The sequence below is a fragment of the Cetorhinus maximus genome, chromosome 5, assembly GCF_964194155.1.
Source record: "Cetorhinus maximus chromosome 5, sCetMax3.hap1.1, whole genome shotgun sequence".
Lineage (NCBI taxonomy): Eukaryota > Metazoa > Chordata > Chondrichthyes > Lamniformes > Cetorhinidae > Cetorhinus > Cetorhinus maximus.
The window spans coordinates 158,843,814-158,868,841 of NC_135883.1; the positions used below are offsets into that span (position 1 = coordinate 158,843,814).

Consider the following 25,028-nt stretch of genomic DNA (forward strand, 5'->3'; position numbering starts at 1 on the left):
ATCTGTCAGAGGGACGTGAGAAGTTATTAGGAAAGATACAATAGCAGGGCACTTAGAAAAATTCAAGGCAATCAGGCAGAGTCAACATGGTTTTGTAAAAGGGAAATCAAATTTAACCAATTTATTGGAGTTGTTTGAAGGAGTCACATGTGCTGTTGATAAAGGGGTAAATGTACTGTACTTATATTTTCAGATGCATTTGATAAAGTGCCACAACAAAAATTATTGCAGAAAATTAAAAGCTCATGATGTAGGGGGTAACATATTGGCATGGATAGAAGAAACTGACAGGAAGCAGAGAGTTGGCATAAGTGAATCTTTTTCTGGTTAGCAGAATGTGACAAGTGGTGTGCCACAGGGATCAGTGCTGGGGCTCAGCTTTTTACAAATTATGTAAATGACTTGGATGAAGGGGCCGAAGGAATGATTGATAAATTTGCTGGTGGCACAAAGATAGGCAGGAAAGTCAATTGTGAAGAGGATGTAAGGAGGCTACGCAGTGACATGGATAGGTTAAGTGGGTGGGCAAAGATCTGGCAAATGGAGTATAGTGTAGGCAAAAGTGAAATCGTTCATTTTGGTAGGAAGACTAAAAAAGAAACTTTTACCTAAATGGTGAGAGATTGCAGAGTTCTGAGATTCAGAGGGATTTGGGTGTTCTAGCACATGAATCGATAAAGTTTAGTTTTCAGGTAGAGCAGGTAATTTGGAAACGTAACCGAATGTTATCATTTGTTGTGAAGGCAGTTGATAACAAAAGTAGGGAGGTTATGATTCAGTTGTACAGGGCATTGGTGAGACCACATCTTGAGTACTGTGTACAATATTATTTCAAGGTCTCCTTGAATAAAAATAAAAGATGTAAATGCATTACAAGCAGTTCAGAGAACATTTACTATACTAATGCCAGGAATGGGCAGCTTGTCTTATGAGGAAGGGCTGGACAGGCTAGGCTTGTATCCACTGGGATTTACATGAGGAAGGAGCAAATTTATTGAAACCTTTAAGATCCTGAATGGCACAGACAGGGTTGATGTGGGGAGGATGTTTCCTCTTGTGTAGAATCTGGAACTAGGTGTCAGTGTTTAAAAATAAGGGGTCACTCATTTAAGACAGAGATGAGGAGAATTATTTTTCTCTGAGGGTTGTGTCTTTGGAACTTTCTTCCTCAGAAGGCAGTGGAAGCAAAGTCTTTGAATATTTTTAAGGCAGAGCTAGATAGATCGACCAAGGGGTGAAAGGTTATTAGGGGTAGGCAAGAATGTGGAGCTGAAGTTACATTCAGATCAGCCGTGAACTTATTGAATGATGGGACAGTTTTGAGGGGCTGAGTGGCCTACTGCTGTGCCTAAATCATAAGCTCTTATGTTCATTTGTCTGACTGACGAATCCTTGGATAGTTTCATTAGCATCAAAGTGGTAGATGTCATTTAAGGTGTGCTGCAATTTGATGCCAGCAAAGTCAGAATGGTAAGGTTGTATTAGTTACAGAGTTGAATTGCTTTGTAAATGTAGTAATTTTTTTGGTAGCCACTTTCCTGACACCAATTGATTGCTCTGTGATTAATTATCCTTAGAGAATCAACATTGGACCTCCAATATCACTACTGCTCCAGTTCTCTTCCTACTGCATGCAGGTGTAATGAAAGAAAGACAAAAGCTGCATTTACACAGCACCTTGCACAATGTCTCAAATCTCCTTATTGCCAATTAAATGTGTTTTCATTGTAGTCACTGTTATATTTTAGGGCATGTCATTAAATGGCAGAGCAGGCTCAATGGGCCAAATGGCTCACTTCTGCACCTAACAGTATGTTTGTGTCATTCTGGACAGTTCAGATGAGCTAGTCTCGATGACGTTTGTCATTGATAATTATCTTCGGTTCAGAGTGTTGAATAATTGCTGGAGATCTGTTTATTTTGTTGCTAATGGTTCTTCACTGTGAGCAGGTTTTGTGGGGTGAAATTACGAGGACACAAGTGGACAATGAGCTCATTGTGAATCATTAACTTGTTTTACATCTACATGATTCTCAAGGTTCTTTTCCACTCTGTCTACTGACCTATTAACTCACTCTTTCCTATGTTTTTTTGACTTCCAGGAGGCATTGAAATATTGTGATAAAGTTGTGTCACATACCAGATATTAAAAATAAAGAGGAATAAGAAGCAGCAATCAGAAGAGTCTTCAGACTTGATGATCAAGAAACCCAATACAAATGTGAACCATTCAGTCTTTGTCCCCTGGCCTCTTAAAAGTTGTGTTACAAAGAGACACGTTAGGGCACCAATGCTTATCACTGACGGTGAAGACTGATGTTGTTCAATCATTCCACTTTGTTGCTCAGGAGTTATTTGACATTTCGAGCCTGTGAGATCACTGGTAAAGTAGAATCCAGTTACACCTCTTGTGTGAAATAATTATATAATTACATTGAATAACCGAAGGCAGGTTAAAGGAAAGATCTTGTGGACTTTATCTGGGTTACAAGTTTTGAATCTTTCCTCTAAATATTAATTTACTGTCACTGCTTCCATAGGACCCAAAGTGCAGAATATGTTAATGAGGTCTGAAGCACTGAACAAAATCAGTGTTATCGTCCGCAGTGTTATAAATAAATAATGGGATATATTGCATGATGCTGTTACATGAAAATTTGTACTCTCTGGTCTGTTTAATGGTCGTGGTGGGATCACCTTTCGGGTGGGCACAAACTTACACTGCATTGTATCATTGTAGCTCTTAATATTAATGACCCATTCTGCATAAGTATCAGTCGATGTTGGCATCTGGCTGCAAATAATGGGAGTTATCATTTTACTGGGAACTTTCTGTGATTGTTTGGTGAATGAATTGGTGAATGTTGAATGGGGATAAATGACCTGCATGATTGACTGGGGAGAGTGTTGTTTGGGGGGAAGCTCGTGGGGTGTAGGTGGGATTGGGATTAAGGGGCCCAGAGACAGGAGGAGCACTCGTGCTCATGGCTTCTCTCTCTGACCCTGAGAACACTCAGAGGGAAGTGACTCAGTGTGGAAGGCTGTCAATAACACTCTGATTTTTATTGAAAACCCAAGGGGAGGAGCAAGGCCAATAGTGCAGGACAACGCCACAATTATAAGACTGAACGAGAAAGGAAAATGAACCAGGAAGTGTTAATGCCAAGAATTCCATCAAACCTCCTAACTCTCTTTCAATCCCAGCCCATCCAGGACATGAATGCTACTAATGCACCTGGGAAACCTGGATGTCCAGTCAACACTGGTGCTTTACAGGGGTAGTTCAGTTGTGTCATAAGATAATACATTCTGCTCTTTTTGTCTTAGAATTATGAAGAGAAAAAATTCCTACATCCCCAATGGCTTGAAACAACGGTTCATGGAATGGATATAAATCGTGCAATAGAGACCGGCCTGGAGAGACTTTTCAATTATTCACATTTCTCTAATGCTGCAGGTACATCAAATGTTCCATCAAGGTAACAATAGACTGGAAAATAACCCTTCAATCTTTGATGTGTCTTGTTTGAAACTTTGGCTGGGATTTTCCATGCCCGCTGGTATCGGGCGTGTTCGGTGGCGAGACCGGACAATATGGCGTGACCGGCTTCACAACCACGTGAAACCCGTTTGCGATTGTCCGCTCAGCCCGCCCATGGCGGGCCGTGTTCCCTGCCATTGGACATCGGGAACCTCATTGAGATAGATAAGCAGATGTTTATAAGCCCAGCCGGCCGGCATCATCCTCCACCGCTGGATCGTCAGCCCATGTTGGCTGGAAAACACGCTGAAGTGTTTCACAACAGCACATAAGCAATGTGCACCTGGCAGGCTCCACGATGTCTGGACTTAAAGGTTTGTTTGCCTTCCTTGCTTCGGGCAGCACTTGAAGGGTTCTCAAAATTCCTACATTTTTCATATCATCAACAAGGATATGGCTTTTGGACTTTTAACTGAAACCAGACAACGAGAGGAGACAGATTATGCATTCTTCCCTTTGTAGGGGGTGGTGGTGTGAGTCAGTATCACCTCTGAATTCTGAGCGGTTCGAATCTCTCCCACTCCCTGGGTTCTAGACCTTGGACTTATTTGGGGGGTGTGACAAAGTGCAGCAGACAACTGGTTTTGGTGCAAGAAAAAAAAAACTGGGTTTATTTAAGTCACAAATGAACTTATAACATTTGGATTAAGCTGAGATTATACAGACTTACAAAGTATACTTAGTTAAGAATGGGTAACACATGGCATAACAAGGGAAAATCATGCTACTAATCCCCTTACCCTTGCCCCACCCCCAAAACCTAACTAAATTGAACCAGGAGAGGTCAGGGATCATGCTCACCAACCCAGAGTTCCTTGACAGTTCAAAATCCAGCCAGGTAAGCCAGTTGCAGTTTTGGCGTACGCTCTTTGTGTCCTCTGGGGTCTGCCGTCCCCACATGGTCCTGGTCTGTGGAATCTGCGAAGGTTCTTCAGTTGGGTGGAGGGTGCGGTTGTGGGTGGTCGGTCTTCGTGGAGGGCTGTGGTTGCGGCCTTGTTGTCTTCAGTTGAGCCTGCCACCCCATGGCCCTCGCTGTGATGTTGCCTGCGGGCTGGTTTCTAAGGCAGGAAGGCACAATCAATTCAATTATGCGAACCCATCAATACTCCACCCATACAATGGCTTTCAGTTCAAAACTAGTTACAAGGCAGGAAGACAATGATAAGCATCATGCGAGCCCATTAAAAACAAAGATACAACAGTCACCAGGGAAAGCCCACCAAAGTCAAACAAAGAACTAACCTTGATTTGGATGAGATAAGAAATTCGAAAGACAGTATAACTGGGCAGTCAGTTATGAAGGGGAGGGGGAGAAATCAGCTAGCAGAAGGGTTGCAGTTTTGAAAGCTGATAGAGAAACCAGCTAGCAGAAGGGAGAGAGCGGGAACCCAGCTAGCAGGCAGTGAGCAATTGGGCGCAGTTGAAACAGAGTTTAAGCAAGAAGATTTGGAGGTTTGCAGGCCCGCAGGCAACATCACGGTGAGGGGCACGGTGCGGCAGGCTCAATCGAAGACAACAAGGCCGCAACCGCAGCCCTTTTAGTGGGGATCATGGGTAGGTCTCGATCTACAAGATCAGCCAAATGTTGGTGGCTTTTCAATGGCTGCAGGGCTAGGGCTTGCTTGAGGAAGGGGGAGAAGTGGCCTCAGGCAAGGGAAGAGGCTGCAGGATGAGAGCTGCACTGGAGAAGGAAGGTATTGCAGGGTGTGTGAGAGGGCACACGTTGATCTGTGCAAGTGGCCTCAAGATGGTGAGGGCTGAGGAGGCAGTTTCCAGAAGAGATGAGCCCAGATGGACATATGAGGGTCTGTGTGTGAGAATGGGTGATGTTCCTTGAGCTGGCAGTGAGTGAGGTGCCAGTGAATGTGTGATGGGCCTGAGGGTATGAGTTTAGAGAGATGGGCTGGTTGCCATACCCTGGCTGCATTGATGAGTTCATTCATCCTCCATCTGCATTCGATGGCCAACTCTTACGTGCAGCAAGGGCACTGATCGCCACTGCCATTGCCCACCAGGCCGGAGTGCTAATGTAGCTGCCCCTCCTGCGTCCAGAGCAGGGGTAGAGGACATCACTGTGGGCCTCCACAGTGTCCAAAAGGCACTCGGTACTGCAGTCTTTTTGCCTTTAGGTGTCCTGTCTTCTTTGCTGCAGTCCTGAGCTGGAAGCACTGAGTGCGGCTGTATTTTAAATGTGGTGCCTGGTGTGATGAAGCAGCAAGGTGATGGCGTTGCAGGTGAATGAGAGCCTGCCCGCCATGGAAACGGTGTGTTTCCCAGAAATGCATTAGTAATGCGTTGGGCGTGGGACGATACGGGGTGAAAACCTGCCATCGCGGCCGGCAGGTAAACCCTCATTTTATTCGTCCGCTACTGAACTGAGGGCAAATCTGGAATGATTCCGCCCTTGGTGTATAGACAGACACACTGACCAAAGAGCTCCACCATTGTCAATCTCTGAGGGATACTCGTTCACATGTTACTAGTGGGCAGAAATCCCACTTGGGCTGCTTCTTTTATACTCCCAGAATCTGACAGTTTCCCACATGTGGTGGGAGTGGGATTCCAAACTCATGTTCCAACTCCAGCAGTGGCTGCTGAATTTTCCTAGTATAATAAAGGCTCCATATGCCAGGCATGAATCCCACTACTGGAGTCGACATGTACCCTTGTGGAAGCTGATACATTGCATCTCTCTCAGGTTACTGGATGCTGCTGGAATGCTGGGTCCAGACTGAGGCTCAGTGGCAGGAAATTCTGTCTTGTTACAGATAAATCGTGTTTGACTAGCTTCATTGTGATATTTAATGGTTAAAGGTGGATGAGGTTACAGTTGATATGATGTATACACACTTTCAAAAGATGTTTGACAAATTACTATATAATAGACTGTTAGCAAATTAAAGCCCATGGGATTAAGGGGGTTGGCAGCGTAGATACAGAATTGGCTAAGTGACAGAACACACAGAGTAGTGGTGGACAGTTGTTTTTCAGACTGGAAGGAAGTTTTCAGTGGTGTTCTTCAGGGGTCAGGGGCTATTACACTTTTGGAGTCCAGGAATATTACACTTTAATAAATATTAATGATTTGGAATTGGGTACACAACGCAGAATACCAACATTTGCAAATCGATATAAATTTTGGGAAATACAGAAAAAAATAAAGAGGATTCTAACAGGACATCCAATAGGAACATAGGAGCAGGAATAGGGGAGGAGTTTGGCACTTTGAGCCTGCTCCACCATTCAATAAGATCATGGCCGATCTGGTTGTGGTCTCAGTTCCACTTTCCTGTCTGCCCCTCCATAACCCTTGACTAACAGAAATCTTCTGATCCTGCCTTAAATCAATTCAAAGACCCACCCTCCACTACTTTCTGGGGAAGAGGATTCCACACACCAACGATCCTTTGGGAGAAACAGTTTCTCCTCATCTCTACCTTCAAAGGGAGACCCCTTATTTTTAAACTGTCCCTCAGTTTTAGTCTCCCCAAAACAGGAAACATTCTCTGGGGATCCACCTATCATGTCCGCTCAGGATCTTGTATGTTTCAATAAGATCAACTCTCATTCTTCTAAATTCCACTGGATATAGGACTAACCTGTTCAGCCTGTCTTCATAAGGCAACTCCTTCATTCGAGAATGAGATCAGTGAACCTTCTCTGAACCTTCTCTGAACTGCTTGCAAAAAAATTATACATTTTTTAAAAATAAGGAGATCAAAACTGCCCAGTGCGCTAGACATGGTCTCACCAAGGCCCAGTACAGCTGTAGTAAACTTTCTGACTTTTATATTCCATTCCTCTTGCAATAAACACCAACATTCCATTTGCCTTTCTAATCACTTGCTGTACCTGCACACTAACCTTATGTGATTCAGCTTTGAGGTTGCCTAGATCCCTCTGTACGACTAGATTCTGCAATCTCTCTCCATTTAAATACTATACTGTGTTTCTATTCTTCCTGCCAAAGTGAACAAGCTCACATTTACCCTTGTTACCCTCAATCTGCCAAACTTTTCCTGCTCACTTAATCTGTCTATATCTCTTTGCAGACTTACAACCTCCTCTTGACAACTTACTTTCTTACATAGCTTGGTGTCATCAGTAAATTTAGTTACTATACATTTGTTTTCTTTTTAATTTACAGGATGTGGGCATTGCCAGCAATGTCCGCATTTATTGTACATCCCTAATTGTCTTTGAGAAGGTAGTGGTGAGCTGCCTTTTTAAACTGCTACAGTCCCTGTGGTGTAGGTACACCCACAGTACTGTTAGGGAGGGAGTTCCCGGATTTTGACCCATAGACAATGAAGGAACTGGGTTCGCATTCATTTATTTCAAGCAAGTCATTGATGTAGATTGTAAACAGTTGAGGCCCCAGCACTGAAACCTCTGGTACTCCACTAGTTACAGCTTGCCAACCTGATAAAGAACCATTTATCCTACCCTCTGCTTCCTGTTAGCCATCCAATCTTTTATCCACACTAATAACTTACACCCTACAGCATGTGCTCTTATATTGTGTAGTTACATTTGATGTGGTATCTTATCAAATGCTTTTTGGAAATCCAAGTACATCACATCCACAGGTTCCCCTTTATCCACCTTGAATGTTACTTCATCAAAAAATTGAAACAGATTCATTAAAAACAATTTTGCTTGCACAAAGCCATGTTGGCACTGCGTGATCAACATCCTTAATAATAGATTTGAGCACTTTCCCTATGACAGATGTTAGGCTAACTGGCCTGTAGTTTCCTGCTTTCTGTCTCCCTCCTTGCTTGAATAAATGTGTTACTTGAGTTGTTTTCCAATCTGCTGGATTATTTCAGAATCTAAGGCCAGGATTTGGCTCTCGTCGGGCGGGCTCAGCCTGGGCGAGCGGGAGTGGCCACGAAAGCGACAGCTGCCCTGCCTGGATGGGGGAGAAGGTTAACACTCACTACAAGGTCTCATTACGAAATACAAGAAGTTAACACCCTTAGCCTTTTGTGCCTTACACTCTACAGAGAATCTGACTCCACTAACCTCACTTTGATTAACCCTGGACACAGACAGACACAAATTACCCTTGCCCACACAGAATATACACATTAACACAGAAATATAAAAATGTACTCCTATCATCATAGTCTAATAGTTTAAAAGTAAAATATTGTGGATGCTGGAAATCTGAACTAAAAACAGAGAATGCTGGAAAAATGCATCAGGTCTGGCAGTATCTGTGGAGAGAGAAACAGAGTTAATGTTTCAAGTCCGTATGATTCAGCTCTGAGAGAATCATACAGACTCAAAACATTAACTCTGTTTCCCTCTCCACAGATACTGCCAGACCTGCTGAGTATTTACAGCATTCTCTGTTTTGATTTCAGGTCAGATAGTTTTCCTAGCACCTTTTCCAGGTGATGGTGATTGTATTATGTTCTCCCCTCCCGATCATCTCTTGATTTTCAAGACTCTTTGGGAAGTTATCCAAGTCCTCCACTGTGAAAATAGAGACAAAATACCTGTTCAACGCCTCCACCATTTCTTTGTTTTCTGTTACCAATTCCCCAGAATCACTCGTTAGCTTTGGTTATTCTTTTGCTATTCAAATATGTGTAGAAACTTTTACTATCTATTTATCGATAATTAGCTAACTTTCTTTCATACTCTGCTTTCTGCCACTTCATTCACTTTAAATTCATTGTTTGCTGGCTCTTAAAATCTGTCCAATCCTCTGACCGACAGCTAATCATTGCAGATTTGTACAGTTTTTCTTTGAATGTAAGGCTATCCTTTAAATATCTTGTTAAGAATTTGTCACTGCAACTTTACTGTACTACGTTTTAACCTAGTTTCCCAGTTCACCTTGGCTAACTCTGACTTCATAATCTTATAGTTACCTTTATTTAGGTTTAAAACACTAGATGCAGGTGATTAGATTATTCTAAGGTAGAAATAGACAAATTCTTTACTAACAAGGGAGTCAAAGTGTGCAGGGAGTAGGAAGGAATGTGCAGTTGAGGCCAAAATCAGGTCAGCCATGATCTTACTGAATGGTGGAGCAGGCTCGAGCAGCCAAATGATTTACTCCTGCTCCTAATTTGTATGTATGAATGTGAGTAAGATAAGGCGATTGCTTTCCAAAACACATCCCTTCAGTCTTCAAGCCTCTGGTAACCTGTCATTTTAATTCTCCATCTTGCTTCCATGCTGATCTTGCTGTCCACAGTTTCCTGCCGTGTTCCAATGACTCTCATCAGAACCTCTGCCTCCATTTCCTTTCCTTTCTCTTTGCTGGTTTCCTTTTTTCTCTCTTGTTTTGCTCTTTTTGTTTTCAGGTGGGAGCTGTTCAGATTCTGTCAATCACACCTCCTCCAGGCACATCTTTGTTTCTTTACAATAGGAAGGAGATCAAGGCCTTGGAGAGGGTGCAGAAGAGATTTACTAGAATGATAGGAGTGTGGATGGGTCTCAGTTACATGGAGAGACTGGAGAGGTCGGAGGTCATTTCCTCAGAGCAGAGAAATTTGCCAGGAGATTTGAGAGATCCAAGGTGTGCAGAACCAGGAATGGATTTGACAGAGTAAATAAGGATAAACTGTTTCCATTGGCAGTGCAGTCGATAACCGGAGGACATAGAATTAAGATAATTGGCAACAGAACCAGATGCAACATTTATTTAAACAATGAGTCGCTGTGATCTGGAGAGCACTGCCTGAACTTGTAGTTAAGCAAATTTAATAGTAAAATTGAAAAGACAATTGTTGAGATAATGGGAAATATTTTTGTGTGTCTATGGGAAGAGAGGAGGTCAGGTTAGTTAGTGTGATAAGTCCACCAAACAAGACAGGAGCAGCCTGCATCATTCTGTGTGTCCATAATTCAATGCCCAGATCAGTGTTTTCCATATCTCAGTTAAATCATCTCAGCTTTCACCTTTCAAACCCATGACCGCTACCATCTAGAAGGACAAGAGCAGCAGATTGATGGCAATGCCACCAACTGGAAGTTCCCCTCCAAGTCACTCACCATCCTGACTTGGAAATATATCATCATTCCTTCACTGTCACTGGTCAAAATCCTGGAACTACCTTCCTAACAGCGCTGTGGGTCTACCGACACCACACGGACTGCAGCGGTTAAAGAATGCAGCTCGCCAATATCTTCTCAAGGGCAATTAGGGATGGGTAGTAAATGCTGGCCCAGCCAGTGAAGGCCACATCCCGTGAATGAATAAAAGAAAAGCAAAGTCACCCTGTCCACTCACCTGTAATTTCTGATTCACCATGAGCAATGCTGAAACAATGTGTTTCTTTGTCTACAGGTACAGTTGTTCCCGTCTCTGCACCTTGGGGAGTTATTGGACACTTGGCAAGTGGCAAAGTAGAACAGACATTCAGGGTATATGTTACAATAATTCCTGAAGTCATCAGTCCACCGAAACCAACGGATCAAACGGTCAAAACAGGAAGACAGCCTACTAGTTCGTACTATCTCAGGTGAATTTAGTTGCTGATATATTGTGTTTGACATTTCTTTACGTCAGCCCTTGTCTCAACATCACTCAACCGGGAGTCGGACTGTGATTATTGGGCTCATCCGGGTACATGGGAACATTGGTCAATATTTATTGTATAATGGAGTGATTCATATCTCACAATCTGCAGTTCCTTCTTCTGAGAACACAGCGAGACATCCCCATTCACATTAGTCAGGTTCATATGGAGTTGGCTCCTGTTTTTCTGACATTCTCACATCCACCATGTTGTGTATTTTTGATAGACCCCTTTCACATCTTTTCATCAGTGCCTCAGCCAAAATAAAACATCAGTTTTTTTTTTCTTGCACCAAAACCAGTTGTCTGCTGCAATTTGTCACAACCCCCAATTAAGTCCAAGGTCTAAAATCCAGTGAGTGGGAGCGATTCAGACCGCTCAGAAGTCAGAGGGGAAGCTGACACACACACACCACCCCCTACAGGCTCCACCCATAGATTGCCCCATTGGTCCCTTCTGGGCCCTACTCTTTCCCTGGTTATCCTCTTCCCATTGATATACTTATAGAATATCTTGGGATTTTCCCTACTTTTACTAGCCAGAACTTTCTCATATCCCCTCTTTGCTCTCCCAATTGCTTTCTTAAGCTCCAACCTGCACAGTCTATACTCCATTATTGCCTCTGCTGATTTGCTTCCCTTGTACCTGCTAAAAGCCTCTCTTTTCCTTCTCATCGTAACCTAAATATCTCTGGTCATCCATGAGAAAAACAAAAAACTACTACAGATGCTGGAAATCCAAAACAAAAACAGAATTACCTGGAAAAACTCAGCAGGTCTGGCAGCATCGGTGGAGAAGAAAAGAGTTGACGTTTCGAGTCCAATGACCGTTCAACAGAACTGTTCTGTTCAACAGTTCTGTTGAAGGGTCATTGGACTCGAAACATCAACTCTTTTCTTCTCCACTGATGCTGCCAGACCTGCTGAGTTTTTCCAGGTAATTCTGTTTTTGTTCTGGTCATCCATGGTTCTCTGGGTTTGTTACTCCTTCCTATCATCCTAGAGGGAACATGTTGAGCTTGTACCCTCCCCATTTCCTTTTTGAACACCCCCCACTGCTCCTCTGTAGATTTCCCCATAAGTAACTTTTTCCAGTCTACCTTGGCCAGATCCTGCCTTATTTTACTAAAATCCACTCTCCCCCAATCCAAAACATTTTTTTGCAACTTGTCTATTTCTTTGTCCATAACAAATTTAAACTGTACCAGGTTGTGATCGCTATCACTAAAATGCTCCCCCACCACCACCTCAGCCACCTGTCCGGCTTCATTCCCCAGAATTAGGTCCAGCAATGCACCGTCCCTTGTTGGACCCTCTACATATTGATCTAAAAAGTTCTCCTGTACGCGTTTCAAGAAATCCACTCCATCCAAGCCCTTAACACTCTGTTTATCCCAATTAATGTTGGGAAAGTTGAAATCGCCTAATATAATTACCCTATTGTTATTGTTTTTACACACCTCCACAAATTGTGCACATATTTGCTCCTCAATTTCCCGCTGACTATCTGTGGGTCTATAATAAACACCTAATAATGTGGCTGCCCCTGTTTTATTCCTAAGCTCTACCCACAAAGCTTCATTTGATACCCCCTCCAAGGTATCATCTCTCCTTACTGCAGTAACTGACTCCTTTACTAATAATACAACGCCTCCTCCTCTTTTACCCCCTCCCCTGTCTCGCCTGAAGATTCTATATCCTGGAATGTTGAGTTGCCAATCCTGCCCTTCCCTCAACCATGTCTCAGTGATGGCTACTATATCACAATTCCCCGTGTCAATCCTCACCCTTAACTCATCCGTTTTACCTGTAATACTCCTGGCATTAAAGTAGAGGCCATCCAGCCTTGCCTTACTCCCTTGAAGCTTATTGCAGCTGTACTCCCTCTGACTTGATTGTTTTACTGCATTTTGATGTGTCCCTATTCTGCTAACATTCTGTGTCCACTCCCCCTGCCGAATTAGTTTAAACTCCTCCCAACAGCACTAGCAAACACACCTGCAAGGATGTTAGTCCCGCTCTGGTTCAGATGTAGACTGTCCCACTTGTACAGGTCCCACCTTCCCCAGAAACGGTCCCAGTGATCCAGGAATTTAAAACCCTCCCTCCTGCACCAACTCTTAAGCCACGTATTCATCGGCACTATTCTCCTATTTCTGAGGTCACTAACATGTGGCACTGGGAGTAATCCAGACATTACAACCCGAGAAGTCTTCCTTTTTAGTCTACTGCCTAACTCCCTGAATTCCTGAAGCAAGAACTCATCCCTCTTTCTACCGCTGTCATTGGTACTAACATGTAGCATGACCTCTGCCTTATCACCCCCTCCCTTCAGGATGCCCTGCAGCCATTCAGTTACTTCCCAGACCCTGGCACCAGGGAGGCAACATAACATCCTGGAGTCACATTGACGGCCACAGTAGAGCCTATCTGTTCCCCTGACCATAGAATCCCCTATTGCTATAGCTCTTCCTCCCTTCCTCCCCTCCTGTACAGACAGGCTGCTTATGGTGCCAGAAGATTGGCTCTGTCCGCACTCCCTGGAGGAACCAGCGCCCTCGTCAGCCTCAAAAGGAATACCGATTTGCGAGCGGGACCCCAGGGGACCCTTGAACTACCTGCCTGTTTCTCTTGGACTGCCTGGTGGTCACCCATTCCCTTCCTTCCCCAAGTCCCTTCATCTGTGACCACCTCTCTAAACATGCTATCCACGATGCTCTCAGATTTGCGGATGCTCCACAGTGTCCTCAGCTGCCGTTCCAACTTTGAAACCCAATATTCCAGGAGCTGCAGCTGGACACACTTCCTGCACACATGCTGGTCCCGGGCACTGGAAATGTCCCCGGCTTCCCACATGGAGCAGGAGGAGCACACCACGGCTTTGAGTGCTCCTGCCATGACTTATCCATTGAAATTAAACCTCTTATTTCAGTTCCTCTAGGGCCCTTCTTTCCTGATCCTCGTTACTGCAGAGTATACAAACTGTAAACCACAAAAAGACCTTGAACTATAAGTGATTAAAGTAGTAAATACCTTACCCTCTACTTACCAGTGATTCCTTTCCCTTGTAGCCTCTCCTGCTGCAGCATGCTCTGAAGGTTTAAGAAGTTGGATAGCAGGGAATAAACGCAAACAGCACCTCCTCCCCTATGCACCGAATTCCTGCTTTGGAAGAAATTCCGAATACCCACTCTGGCTGTGCCCACTCAGGATGTGCTCTCTCTCCTGTTCGTGTGCAAGTACACTGGAGCATGCTTAGAGATAGTCCCTCACTTAAATAGAGCTTATTTGACTCACCACTAGTTAAGATTCAAATAGTAATTAACCCCTATTAAGGCCCTAATCGGGTTTCAGGTGATTGACAGATTACTGTCGCACATTCAGCTGAGTCAGCTACCTTACCAACCTTTTAACTAGATGACTGAACTTACAAAAATTAAAGAGAAATTAAAGAGAAAGACTTACCAGTTCAGGTCTCTTCATCAAGGGGAAACATCCTCTCAGCATCCATTCTGTCATGTCTCTCCAGCATCTTCTATGTTTCAATAAGATCACCTCATTCTTCTAAATTCCAATTGGCCCAACATGCCCAACCTTTCTCATAAGTGATCTTGTCCCAGGAATCAGTAGAGTGAACCTTCTCTGAACTGCTTCTAAGGCAATTATTTCCCTTCCTAAATAAGGAGACCAAAACTATCCACAGTACTCCAGATGTGGTCTCACCAATGCCCTGTAGAACTGTAGCAAAGATCCCTACTTTTATATTCCAGTCACCTTGCAATAATGATAACATTTCCCATCCTAATCACTTGCTGTATCTGCATACTAACTTCTTGTGTTTCATCTACCAGGACACCCAGATCCCTCTGTACCTCAGAGTTCTGCAATCTCTATCCAGTTAAACAACCTGCTGCTTTTCTATTCTTCCTGACAAAGTGGACAAGAGGAATTACATTCACTATTTTCCAATCTGATGAGACCCATCCAGAATCTAGGGAATTTTAGAAAACTAAAACCAATGCATCTCCTATTTCAGCAGCTACTTCTTCTAAGACTCTAGGATGAAGTCCATCAGGGCCTGGGGGCTTGTCAGCCTTTAATTCCAATAGTTTTCTCAGTACTCTTTCCCTGGTGATTGTAATTGTTTGAAGTTCCTCCCTCCCTTTCACCTCTTGCTTCACAATTATTCCTGGGATGTTACTTTTTCGTCTATAGTGAAGACAGATGCAAAATATCATCTGCTAAACTCACCTGCCAGGTCGTCATTTTCCATTATTAATTCCACACTCACTCTCTAGAGGACAAACACTCACTTTAGTTATTCTATTCCTTTTTGAATACTTGTCGTAACCGTTAATGTATATTTTTATATTCCCAGCAAACTTACTCTCATATTTTAATTTTCCCTCCTTATTATTCTTTTGGTCATTCTTTGTTTTTTTTATATACTAAGTCCAATTTTCTGATCTTCATGGAATTCTATGTTCTTTCTTTCAATTTGATGCTACCTTTAACTTCCTTAGTTAGCCACGGATGGTGTGTTCCTCCCAGAGAATTTCTCTTTCTCACTGGAATGTAACTTTGCTGAGGGTTATGGAATATCTCCTGAAATATCTGCCACTGCATCTCTACAGAACTATCTCTAAACCTATTTCACCAGTTCACTTTAGCCAGCTCTGTCGTCATGCCCTCATATTTGCCCTTATTTAAGTTTAAAACATTAGTCTTAGACCCACTGGCCCATAACTTCCGATCTCCGGGGTGTCGTATCCATAAGGTGCCCTTGGATCTCACCATGCAAGGACTGTATGGGAATTCCCCGGGAAGCTCAAACTTCTCTTTGGCAATTACCCTGCACTGGGAACCATTCCTTACTCCACTTTAAATCGGAGACTTCGGAAGGTTCCAAACTAGTTACCCAGGAAAAATTAGAAGAATTAAAATCACATCTAAAACCTGGATAACTATCGTACTGTCCACCTCTGCCTGACCACCCAGGGGCCTCTTCCAACACCCTCACCCATCCCCCAACAAGCCCCTCAAAGTCCTGACTACCTTCCAACAACTCACAAAGTACTCCCCAACTCTCTAACCGCCCACCACCTTCCCATTGCCCGAATGCCCTCCTGACCTTAAGACCACAACCCATTCCCAAAACCATGACAACCCCCTCCAGCACCCTGACGACAATCCCAACCCACCAACTAAACCCTGGACTCCACAAATACCCTTCCGAGCTGCCAACAACCTCCCACCACCCACACAACTACATCCCTGACCTCCCGAATATCCCCCTCCTCACCAACTACCCACTCAACACCCCCTACTGCCCTCCTCATCCCATGACCAATCCCAACCCCCTCAACTCTCCTCCCATTCCCCCGCCAACCCCAGACCCATTCTACCACCACACTGCCTCCCCACTGACCAACAACTCCCTATCCTACCCACTTGCATTGAACATTTACCTTCCACCTGGCTTATCAAAGTGGCTGGGTATTTTAAACTTAGCTGCTTTATGGCAGCTAGTGCTGTAAAAATGGGTGTGGCCTCCTCTCATCTGACTCTGCTGCCCTTGACTGAAGGCCTCGGGAACTCGCTGCAATGCATATTTCTCACCCGGCCCGAGGTGGAAGCTCAGGTGAGGAAGGTACCCACATGGACCATAACCACTGGATCCTCCACCTCCCACTGCAAGTTCCCCTCCAGCCCTGATCAGGTGTCCCGAACCCTAGCACGAGATAGCAATCCAGCCTTCTGGGTTTCACTCTCAGCTGCAGGAAACTGTGCCTATCCCTCTGACTATATTGTCCCCTACACCCACTACATTCCTATTCACTCCCCATATTTGACTGGCTTCCTGTACGATGGTGCCATGGTCAGTTCGCTCAGCCATGCTGCAGACCCCACTTTCATCCCTACAAACTGCAGGAACTCAAGTCTGTTGGACAACTGCAAGGGCTGAGGCTCCTCCACTTCTACCTTCTCGATCCCTAATCTGCCTCACTCATAGCGACACCCTCCTGTCCCTGACCACTGACCAAATCAGCTGATCCTATTCTAAGTAGTGTGAACGTCTCCTGGAATGAAGATTCCAAGTAACTTTCCCCCTCCCTGATGCCTCGTAGTGTCTGCAGCTCGGCCTCCAGCTCAAAGACTCTGAGCCGAAGCTCCTCGAGTCTCTGGCACTTACTGCAGACATGTTTGCTCTGGATCACACATGTGTCCACGAGCTACCGCATTCTGCAGTCGCAACACGTAGATCCCACGAGAATTCACACAAGGGGCATTCTCTCAATATCTTGAAAGTACAAAACTCCCTCTATAGACTGGGAATAAACTTGTGATTCCTTCAGGAAACATTTTTTTAAAAATTGCTGTCCCAAGATTCATGTTTGCAAATCAGAAGTTGTAGAAGGAAAGATGTGACTGGGTTTTTTTTTCCAAAGGTGGTGCTAAAGTAAGTAAATAGAGTAGGGGTGTGGATTATAGACTTATAAGGCGCTATTTCAATGGAGGCGATGGGGATCTCAGCTAAATAGCTGTTGAGGGCCCAGCATCACCTCCTTTAGAGAGTGCCTGCTACATTAAATGCCTTCCAGGCGGCCAATGACAGGCCTTCCCTGGGACCAAGGACCCCAGGGGACAGAGGCCTCTTTCTCCAAAAACTGCTGGCCAATCAGAGGCCAGCAGATCTCAGTGCTTGTCAGGGTCAAGAAGGTGCAGTGGCTGCTGTTGGCTCTGTTCCTCAGCGGCCTAGGTTCAGTGCTGGATCCCAGGATAACAGGTGACCGATGGCAGCAAGAGGATCGCAGCAAAGGGACTCACGGGGGAGAGGTTGAGTGTGTAGGAAAAAATTGCAAAGGGGCTTCTTCCTGTGGCTCTGCTCACCTTCCTGATGCCAATCCCTCGACAACAAGGTGCTCCCTCCCACAGAGAGCAACCCGAGTAGTGATAGGGCCTCCTGCCTCTGGGTTAATGCCTTTGGCTGCGATAAGAGTCTCTTAGGTTGACATGAATTGTCCACTTAAGTGCCTCCATTGATGGTGGGTTGGGAAGGGTTGGGATGGCCGCCCACGAGCTACCCCGCACTGGATTTAGCTTTGGTGGAGGCAGCAAGGCAGCAGGGTGCCCGCCTGCCACCCTCACATACAATTAAATGCCCTGTCCATGACCAAACTTGTCTGAAGGGAGCATGTTAAATTTGGCCTATAAATTCCTGACTGCACATAAGGAGGCAATTCAGCCCATTGAGACCATGGTGGCTATATAGAGCAATCCAATCAGTGCCAAACCCTCCCTTTAACTCAGTGACCCTGCACATTTATTCCCCTCAAATGCCCATCCAATTTCCTTCTGAAATCATTCATCATCTCTGTTTCCTCTGCTCTAATAAACAGTGAGTTCCAGATCATTACCATTCGCTGCATAAAAAGGTTTTTCCTCAGATACCCCCTGAATCTCTTGCCCAAAGTCTTCTATCTGTCTCCCCTAGTTCTTGTACCATCAGCTCATGAGAACAGCTTTTCCTTTTCTACGATATTGAACCCTGTCAGAATCTTGTACAGCTGTATCCAAACACCCCTCAAACTCCTTTACCCCAAGGAGAACAACACCAGCTTCTCCAACCCAACCCTGTCACTAAAATCCCGAACCCAGGGAACCATTTGAGTAAGTCTCCTCTGCACCCCCTCAAAGAGCCTCACATCCCTGCTAATGTGTGGTGACCATCACTGGATGCAATAATCTATTTGTGGCCTCTCCAGAGCGTAATAAAGGTTCAGCATCACTTCCCTGCTTTTGTATTCAACACCTCTATCCATGAAACCCAAGTTCCTATGTAGTTTGTGAAACATTTTCTCACTATGTGCTCTCATCTTCAAAGATCCATGCACCCCAAGGTCCCTCTGTCCCTGTGCGCTCTTTAGAATTGTTCCATGCCGTCTCTATTGCCTCTCCCTATACCTTATGCAAAATGCATCAGTTCACTTTGTTTTTGTTTCATTCATGGAGTGTGGGTGCTGCTGGCTGGGCCTGCATTTATTGCCCATTCCTAATTACCCTTGAGGAAGTGATGGTGAGATGCCTTCTTGAACCACTGCACTCTATGTGGTGTAGGTACAACAACAGTGCTGTTTGGGAGGGATCTCCAGGATTTTGACTCAGCTATAGTGAAGAAATGGCCATATATTTCCAAGGCAGGATGGTGAGTGGCTTGGAGGGGAACTTCCAGGCGTTGGTGTTCCCAGGTATCTGCTGTCCTTGTCCTTCTAGATGGTGGTGGTTGTGGGTTTGGAAGATGCTGTCCGCGGAGCCTTGGTGAGTTCCTGCAGTGCATCTTGTAGATGGTACATACTGCTGCCAGTGTGTGTCAGTGATGGAGGGAGTGAAAGTTTGTGAATGTGGTGTCAATTAAGTGGGCTGCTTTGTCCAGGATGATGTCAAACCTCTTGAGTGTTGTTGAAGCTGCACTCATCCAGCAAGTGGAGTGTTCCATCACACTCCTGACTTGGGCCTTGTCGATGGGTGACAGGCCTTGAGGATTCAGGAGGTGAGTTACTCATCACAGGATTTCTAACCTCTGACCTGTCCTTGTAGCCACCATATTTATATGGCTAGTCCAGTTCTGTTTCATGTCAAAAGTGACACCGAGGATGCTGATAGGGGGGGATTCAGTGATGGTGATGCCATTGAATGTCATTCCTCTGTATTAAATCCAATCTGGCAATTGTCTGCCCATTCAGCTAGCTTATCTATTATGTTACTACAGCTGTGGATGAACTGAATGGTGGAGGGTCCTCAGTGGGCTGAGTGATCAACTCCTGTTCCTATTGTCCTGACAATTGACTTGGATTCCAGAAAGGATTTGTCCAGTGGAATAAAATGAAAATTATATATTCTTTATTCTGTTGCAGGGCTTTTGACAGGAAAGTTGATGAGCAACAATATGAAGAACTCGTGAATAAATTCCAGCAGGACTTGCAACAAGACAAACGAAACATTTATCCGAGTTTTTTCATTGCTTTATATAATACACATGGGCTCATGCAAATAGGCTTCTTAAAGAAATACAATCCTCTTGAGAAGGTTTTGTCACCTCTGTAGACATCAACAGTGAGATGTGCTTAACTCTATTCTTAAACTGATTGAACCTTCCACGATTTACACTTTGGGTTTATGCTGGAGTACTGTGCAAAGTTCTGGTCTCCTTTCCTGAGGAAGGATATATTTACCTTAGAGGGAACGCAATGACTGTTCATTAGACAGATTACATATATGTGCCGGTATTGTGGTTTTGAACAATTCCACCAATGACACATTCAGCACTGAGACTCTGTTTAGAAATATTGCCCTCTAGTGACAGTTAATTCTGACTCCCACACACACTGATGCATTTAATCTTTATTCAAAATTAAACCAACACATGAGCATCAAAAGTGAGCAGTTCTTCCCTATTTTCATACACTGGTTCCTTTAGTTGTTTAGTTCCATCATTACAAACAATGGATCTTTCGAGGTGTCCAGTTCAATGTCTCTCCACATTGTCCTGTGACAGACAGATCTTGTTTCTCACCAAATTCGACTAAAAACAGGGGGTCTTTAATCTTGTTCCACCATCCATAAAGATCATGGCTGATTATCTACCTTAACTCCACCTTCCCACACTATCCCTCGAGTGTATAATCTGTCTAATAAACAGGTATTGCAGTCCCTTTAAGGAAGTTCATCCCTTAGGTAAGGAGAGCAAAACAACGGTTTTACCCACCTAAATAACTGAAGTAAGATTTATTTGCTCTTTACTCCCTTTGTAATAAAGGCTAAGATACCATTTGTTTTCCTGATTGCTTGTTGTAACTGCATATTACCTTTCTATGCTGCATGTGTAAAGACACCCAAGCCCCTCTGAATACCAACATTTTCCAGTCAATCACCCGTGCAAAATATTCCACTTTTATATTTTTCCCATGTTTCACTGACTTCACATGTCCCCAAATTATATTCTGTCTGCCACATTCTTACTCATTCACTTAACCAACCAAATATGGAGAAACCACATGGTCTTCTACCCACATGTTAACCAGACATGAGGATCCAGCCCTGGCAGATCTGACTGTCCCTGACAGAGGAGCCCTGACTGCTGCTGTTGCTTTTCTTTTTGTTTATAATTAGGTTCCTCCTTCAATTCCAAATTATTTGCTAATCATTCAGGTTCATTTATGACCATCCACCTCTGTGGGCAGCAATGGTGAAATGAATCTTACATCTCCGCACTGCACATTCACAGGCCTAATCCCAGTTGGACATGGGTAGTGGGCCCTCCATTGGGGAACAGGGATTAATCACTGCAGTAATTTGCCTTTTCTATAATCTTGCTTTAATTGAATCATGAACAGACTGAGATTGAGATGGTCCTAGTGACTGACATAGTTCCAGGATGTTCTATCTTGACACAGCGATGGATTATATTTAATCAATGACAGAAAGATCCAAGGAGGACAGAGGGTGGAGTTGGGGGCAGGGAGGGGTGAAATAGGAGGGGCCTGGCATCCTGGTTCTGGTAGGGGTGGGGGTAGGGGTGGTGGGGAAAGGGAGTTTTTAATCAGAAAATGAGGGACATAAAGGACAATGTCAGGACATGTGGATCCATTTCTAATTGTTGATTGGCTGAGTCCTTGAGTTCACCTACAACATTCCAATTATCCCTGCGGAGAGTGATCTCCGACAATCTCCTTTACAATGCATAGAAGGGAGAGCCAGCTGAGCCGGCGACTTCAGCCATGTTCCACAGAGCGGTGAGTGCAACACTGGACACTAACATAAACATTCAGTAAAGAGTGAACCAAAAAACACCTTTATTGTGGAAGAGATAATATTGTATCTCTCTAATTCTTCTGTAACCATCAAGGTGTGCCAATTATGAGCTGTGCCAGGACATTGAGCTTTCTGATTAAATTAGTTTCAATAAATAACGATGGTGCCGACATGAATAAAGAGAAATCAATGTAATGTGAAATACTTACAAGTGAAGTTTAAATTTGAAAAACACGCATGCCACCTTTGTGCTCTCAATAATTCTCCTGTTAGTAGCAATGGAGCTGGGCAGGGAAGTTGTTGTCATGATGAAGATCCTCCCTGTTTGTCCAGGAGACTCCTTTATAACCCGCCTGTACCTGCTGCATTGTCAGCTGACAACAGCATTCACCACTGAAAAGTTTCCCGCAGCATGGTCACACACGTCTCCCATGCACACCACCAGCACTTTAAATTTTCATTAGAATCGTGAGGAACCTGCAGTGGGAACTTAACTGCTTAAAACTGAGAAAGAATCCCAATCTAAAATTAGAATCCAGAGACTGAACATGGAATAAAGTTCAGATTCCCATCTCCTCACGCCCACACTGGGAGCTCACAGTCGGAACATCGACAGACAGAACCTGTGATTGAGAACATGATCTATTCAGATATTTCCCCTGTTAACAGGTGACCCATTCACAGGCTTCTCTCATGGAGTAAATTAGCCATTGTCTTCTTGCCTTTGTTTGTCTTTTATTTTTCAAACTGCTGGGAATGTATTCTCACTGTGAAATAAAGAGGGTGATGCATTTCAACTTTTGGTGTCACGTTAGATTCTTACTCAGAAATCAATCTGGGTCACTCATTGGCTATTTCTGAGGAGATAGTGGCGTCGTGATAATATCACTGAACTAGTAATACAGAGACCCAGGTTAATGCTGTAGGAGCACGTGTTCAAATCCCACCATTGCAGCTGGTGAACATTAAATTCAGTTAATAAAATCTGGAATTGAATATTAATTTCAGTAATAGTGACTCTGAAAAAATCATTGATTGTTGTAAAAATCCATCTGCTTCAATAATGCCCTTACCTGTATGGCCTACAACTGACTCCACATCCACAGCAATGTGGCTGACTCTTTACTGCCCTCAGAATTGGCCGAGCAAGAGTCTTAGATCAAGGGCAATTAGTGATGGGCAACAATTTCTGAGCCTTGCCAGCAACACCCACATCCCATGAAAGAATAAATAAAAATATTAGATAAACTCTCCGCATTTCAGTGAAATGATTCTGTCAAAATATTGAGGTTCAAAAGGAAAGAATGAAGAGACAGAGAGTAATTTCTTGAGAGATGTGACACTTGGCAGTGAGCTCCATATTCTCCAGGTGACACCTCACACCCCGTGCAGCCTGACACTTCTACCTGTCAAAATCCACTCTGAACAGGGTTTAAAACTCTCTCAATGGGATTTCACTGATAAACTCCCAGGATAGACAGAGTCCAACACACAATTCATGGATCAATCATCGGCCGGGTGTTGTGAAATTCTTCTTTCTTGGAAAATTTCCCAATCTGGGCAGGTAAGGGAGGATTCTGGGGAGGGACCTGGTTAATCCGGGACTCATTCCCTTTCCTCACTTGTTCAAATTTCCATCCAAGAAGGGTTAGGAAATCCTTCCCTCCACACTTTCCATTGCAGAGGTGACAGGAAGATTTTGAACAGATGGTAGAATCTCATCAATTGGGATTTCTGTCAGTTCCACCTCTATTGTGTTAAAGCTGCTTCTCCCTGTAGGAACCTAGGAGACAAGCATTCCAGAGCCTGATCCTGGCTGGAGTTGGTCGTGCTTTCCATCTAAAGGACACTTTTCTTGCTGCAAAAACAGAACATCCAAAATCAGGCGTGTTTTTTATTAAAGGGTATGTGTTCCAGGGAAGAGGCCCCACTTACATAGCAACAAGATAACACAGTGATATCCCTCCAAACCCCACTCAGACAGACACACCAGTTAGTGAGGAAATCACAGCCACAGCCCCAGTATATTCCAATCGTCCTGATCCTGGAATTCCAGCTGCATATGCATGGGGCAGCTGGATATCCTACTCCATGATGATCCTTCCCAGGAAGCAATCACTGAATTGAAGGATGAATCCCCGAGGTTGGGAGCTAGGGTTCTCACAATTGTGTTTATAGTGTCGCCTCCGACAGGGTCCAAACTGGTTCAGGATAAAGTGGATTATGATCCTAGCCCCTCTTTAGGGCTATTCTGGGACAGATGCACTGCTCGGATGAGCACTCTCACTTAAGATAGAAAAAAAAAGCCCTCACAGATATTTAACTGTGCATGTAGAACTGATCTATCTCTCCCCAAAGGAAAGGAATTAACAGAGATTATTACCATGCTCCAGATTTTTAACAAGTTTAAAGCAAGATTATAACAACCTGGATGTTACTGGAGTCCGGGCATCTCTCCTCAACAATATACCTCTCCACTGAAGATTGCATGGAGATGGGTTTTCAAGTTTGATACAGAAGACAATATGAAACTATACAGTTTCAAAATTATATTAAAGTTGCTTTTGGAACAGAAAATGCAATTCACTTTTTGTGGTAAATCAATCACAAAATTGACAGTTCTAGGAGAAGCAAGTATATTCTTGACTATAATAGAGAATCCAGATCTTATTCATGTTACAAAAAAAATTGACATCTATTAATATTTGTAGTTGTTTTGTTGTAGAGAACATGATTATTGTTAAAATAGAAACATGTCAAAGTTTTTCGTATTGCACTCATCAGGACACTCCTCAAGAATACCAATATAAGGGGAAAACAACTGTTTATACTGTATGACAAGAGAGTGCTGATTGGTTGGCAAGTGGACTCTGTTTGGTAGAGGCATTGATATTATGTGAATCAGTATTCATTGAACTTAAGAACTTGGCAACTTATGCAGTTGACTTCAGTTTTAACCACGCCATGCATACCCAAATAGATGGTGTAGCCATACGATCCCCTCTAGGCCCAACTTTCATGAACATCTTTGTTGGGTTCTATGAGAAACATGTCTTTGATGTAATGACACCTAATCAACTACCCCTCCCACATTTCTGATATGTGGATGATACGTTTGCCATATTTAAATTTACA

The 25,028-nt window shown here is 43.9% G+C and overlaps 1 protein-coding gene across 1 annotated transcript in view; it reads left to right on the forward strand.

Annotated features, from left to right (window-relative positions):
• LOC144680420 (uncharacterized) overlaps nucleotides 1–20,186 on the forward strand; it is a 31,521-nt gene extending 11,335 nt beyond the window's left edge. The window contains exons 2-4 of the mRNA XM_078541386.1: nucleotides 3,328–3,457; nucleotides 10,851–11,025; nucleotides 19,997–20,186. Coding sequence (XP_078397512.1) covers nucleotides 3,328–3,457; nucleotides 10,851–11,025; nucleotides 19,997–20,186 — 495 coding nt within the window. The remainder of the gene's footprint in view (nucleotides 1–3,327; nucleotides 3,458–10,850; nucleotides 11,026–19,996) is intronic.
• The last annotated feature ends 4,842 nt before the right edge of the window (nucleotides 20,187–25,028 follow it).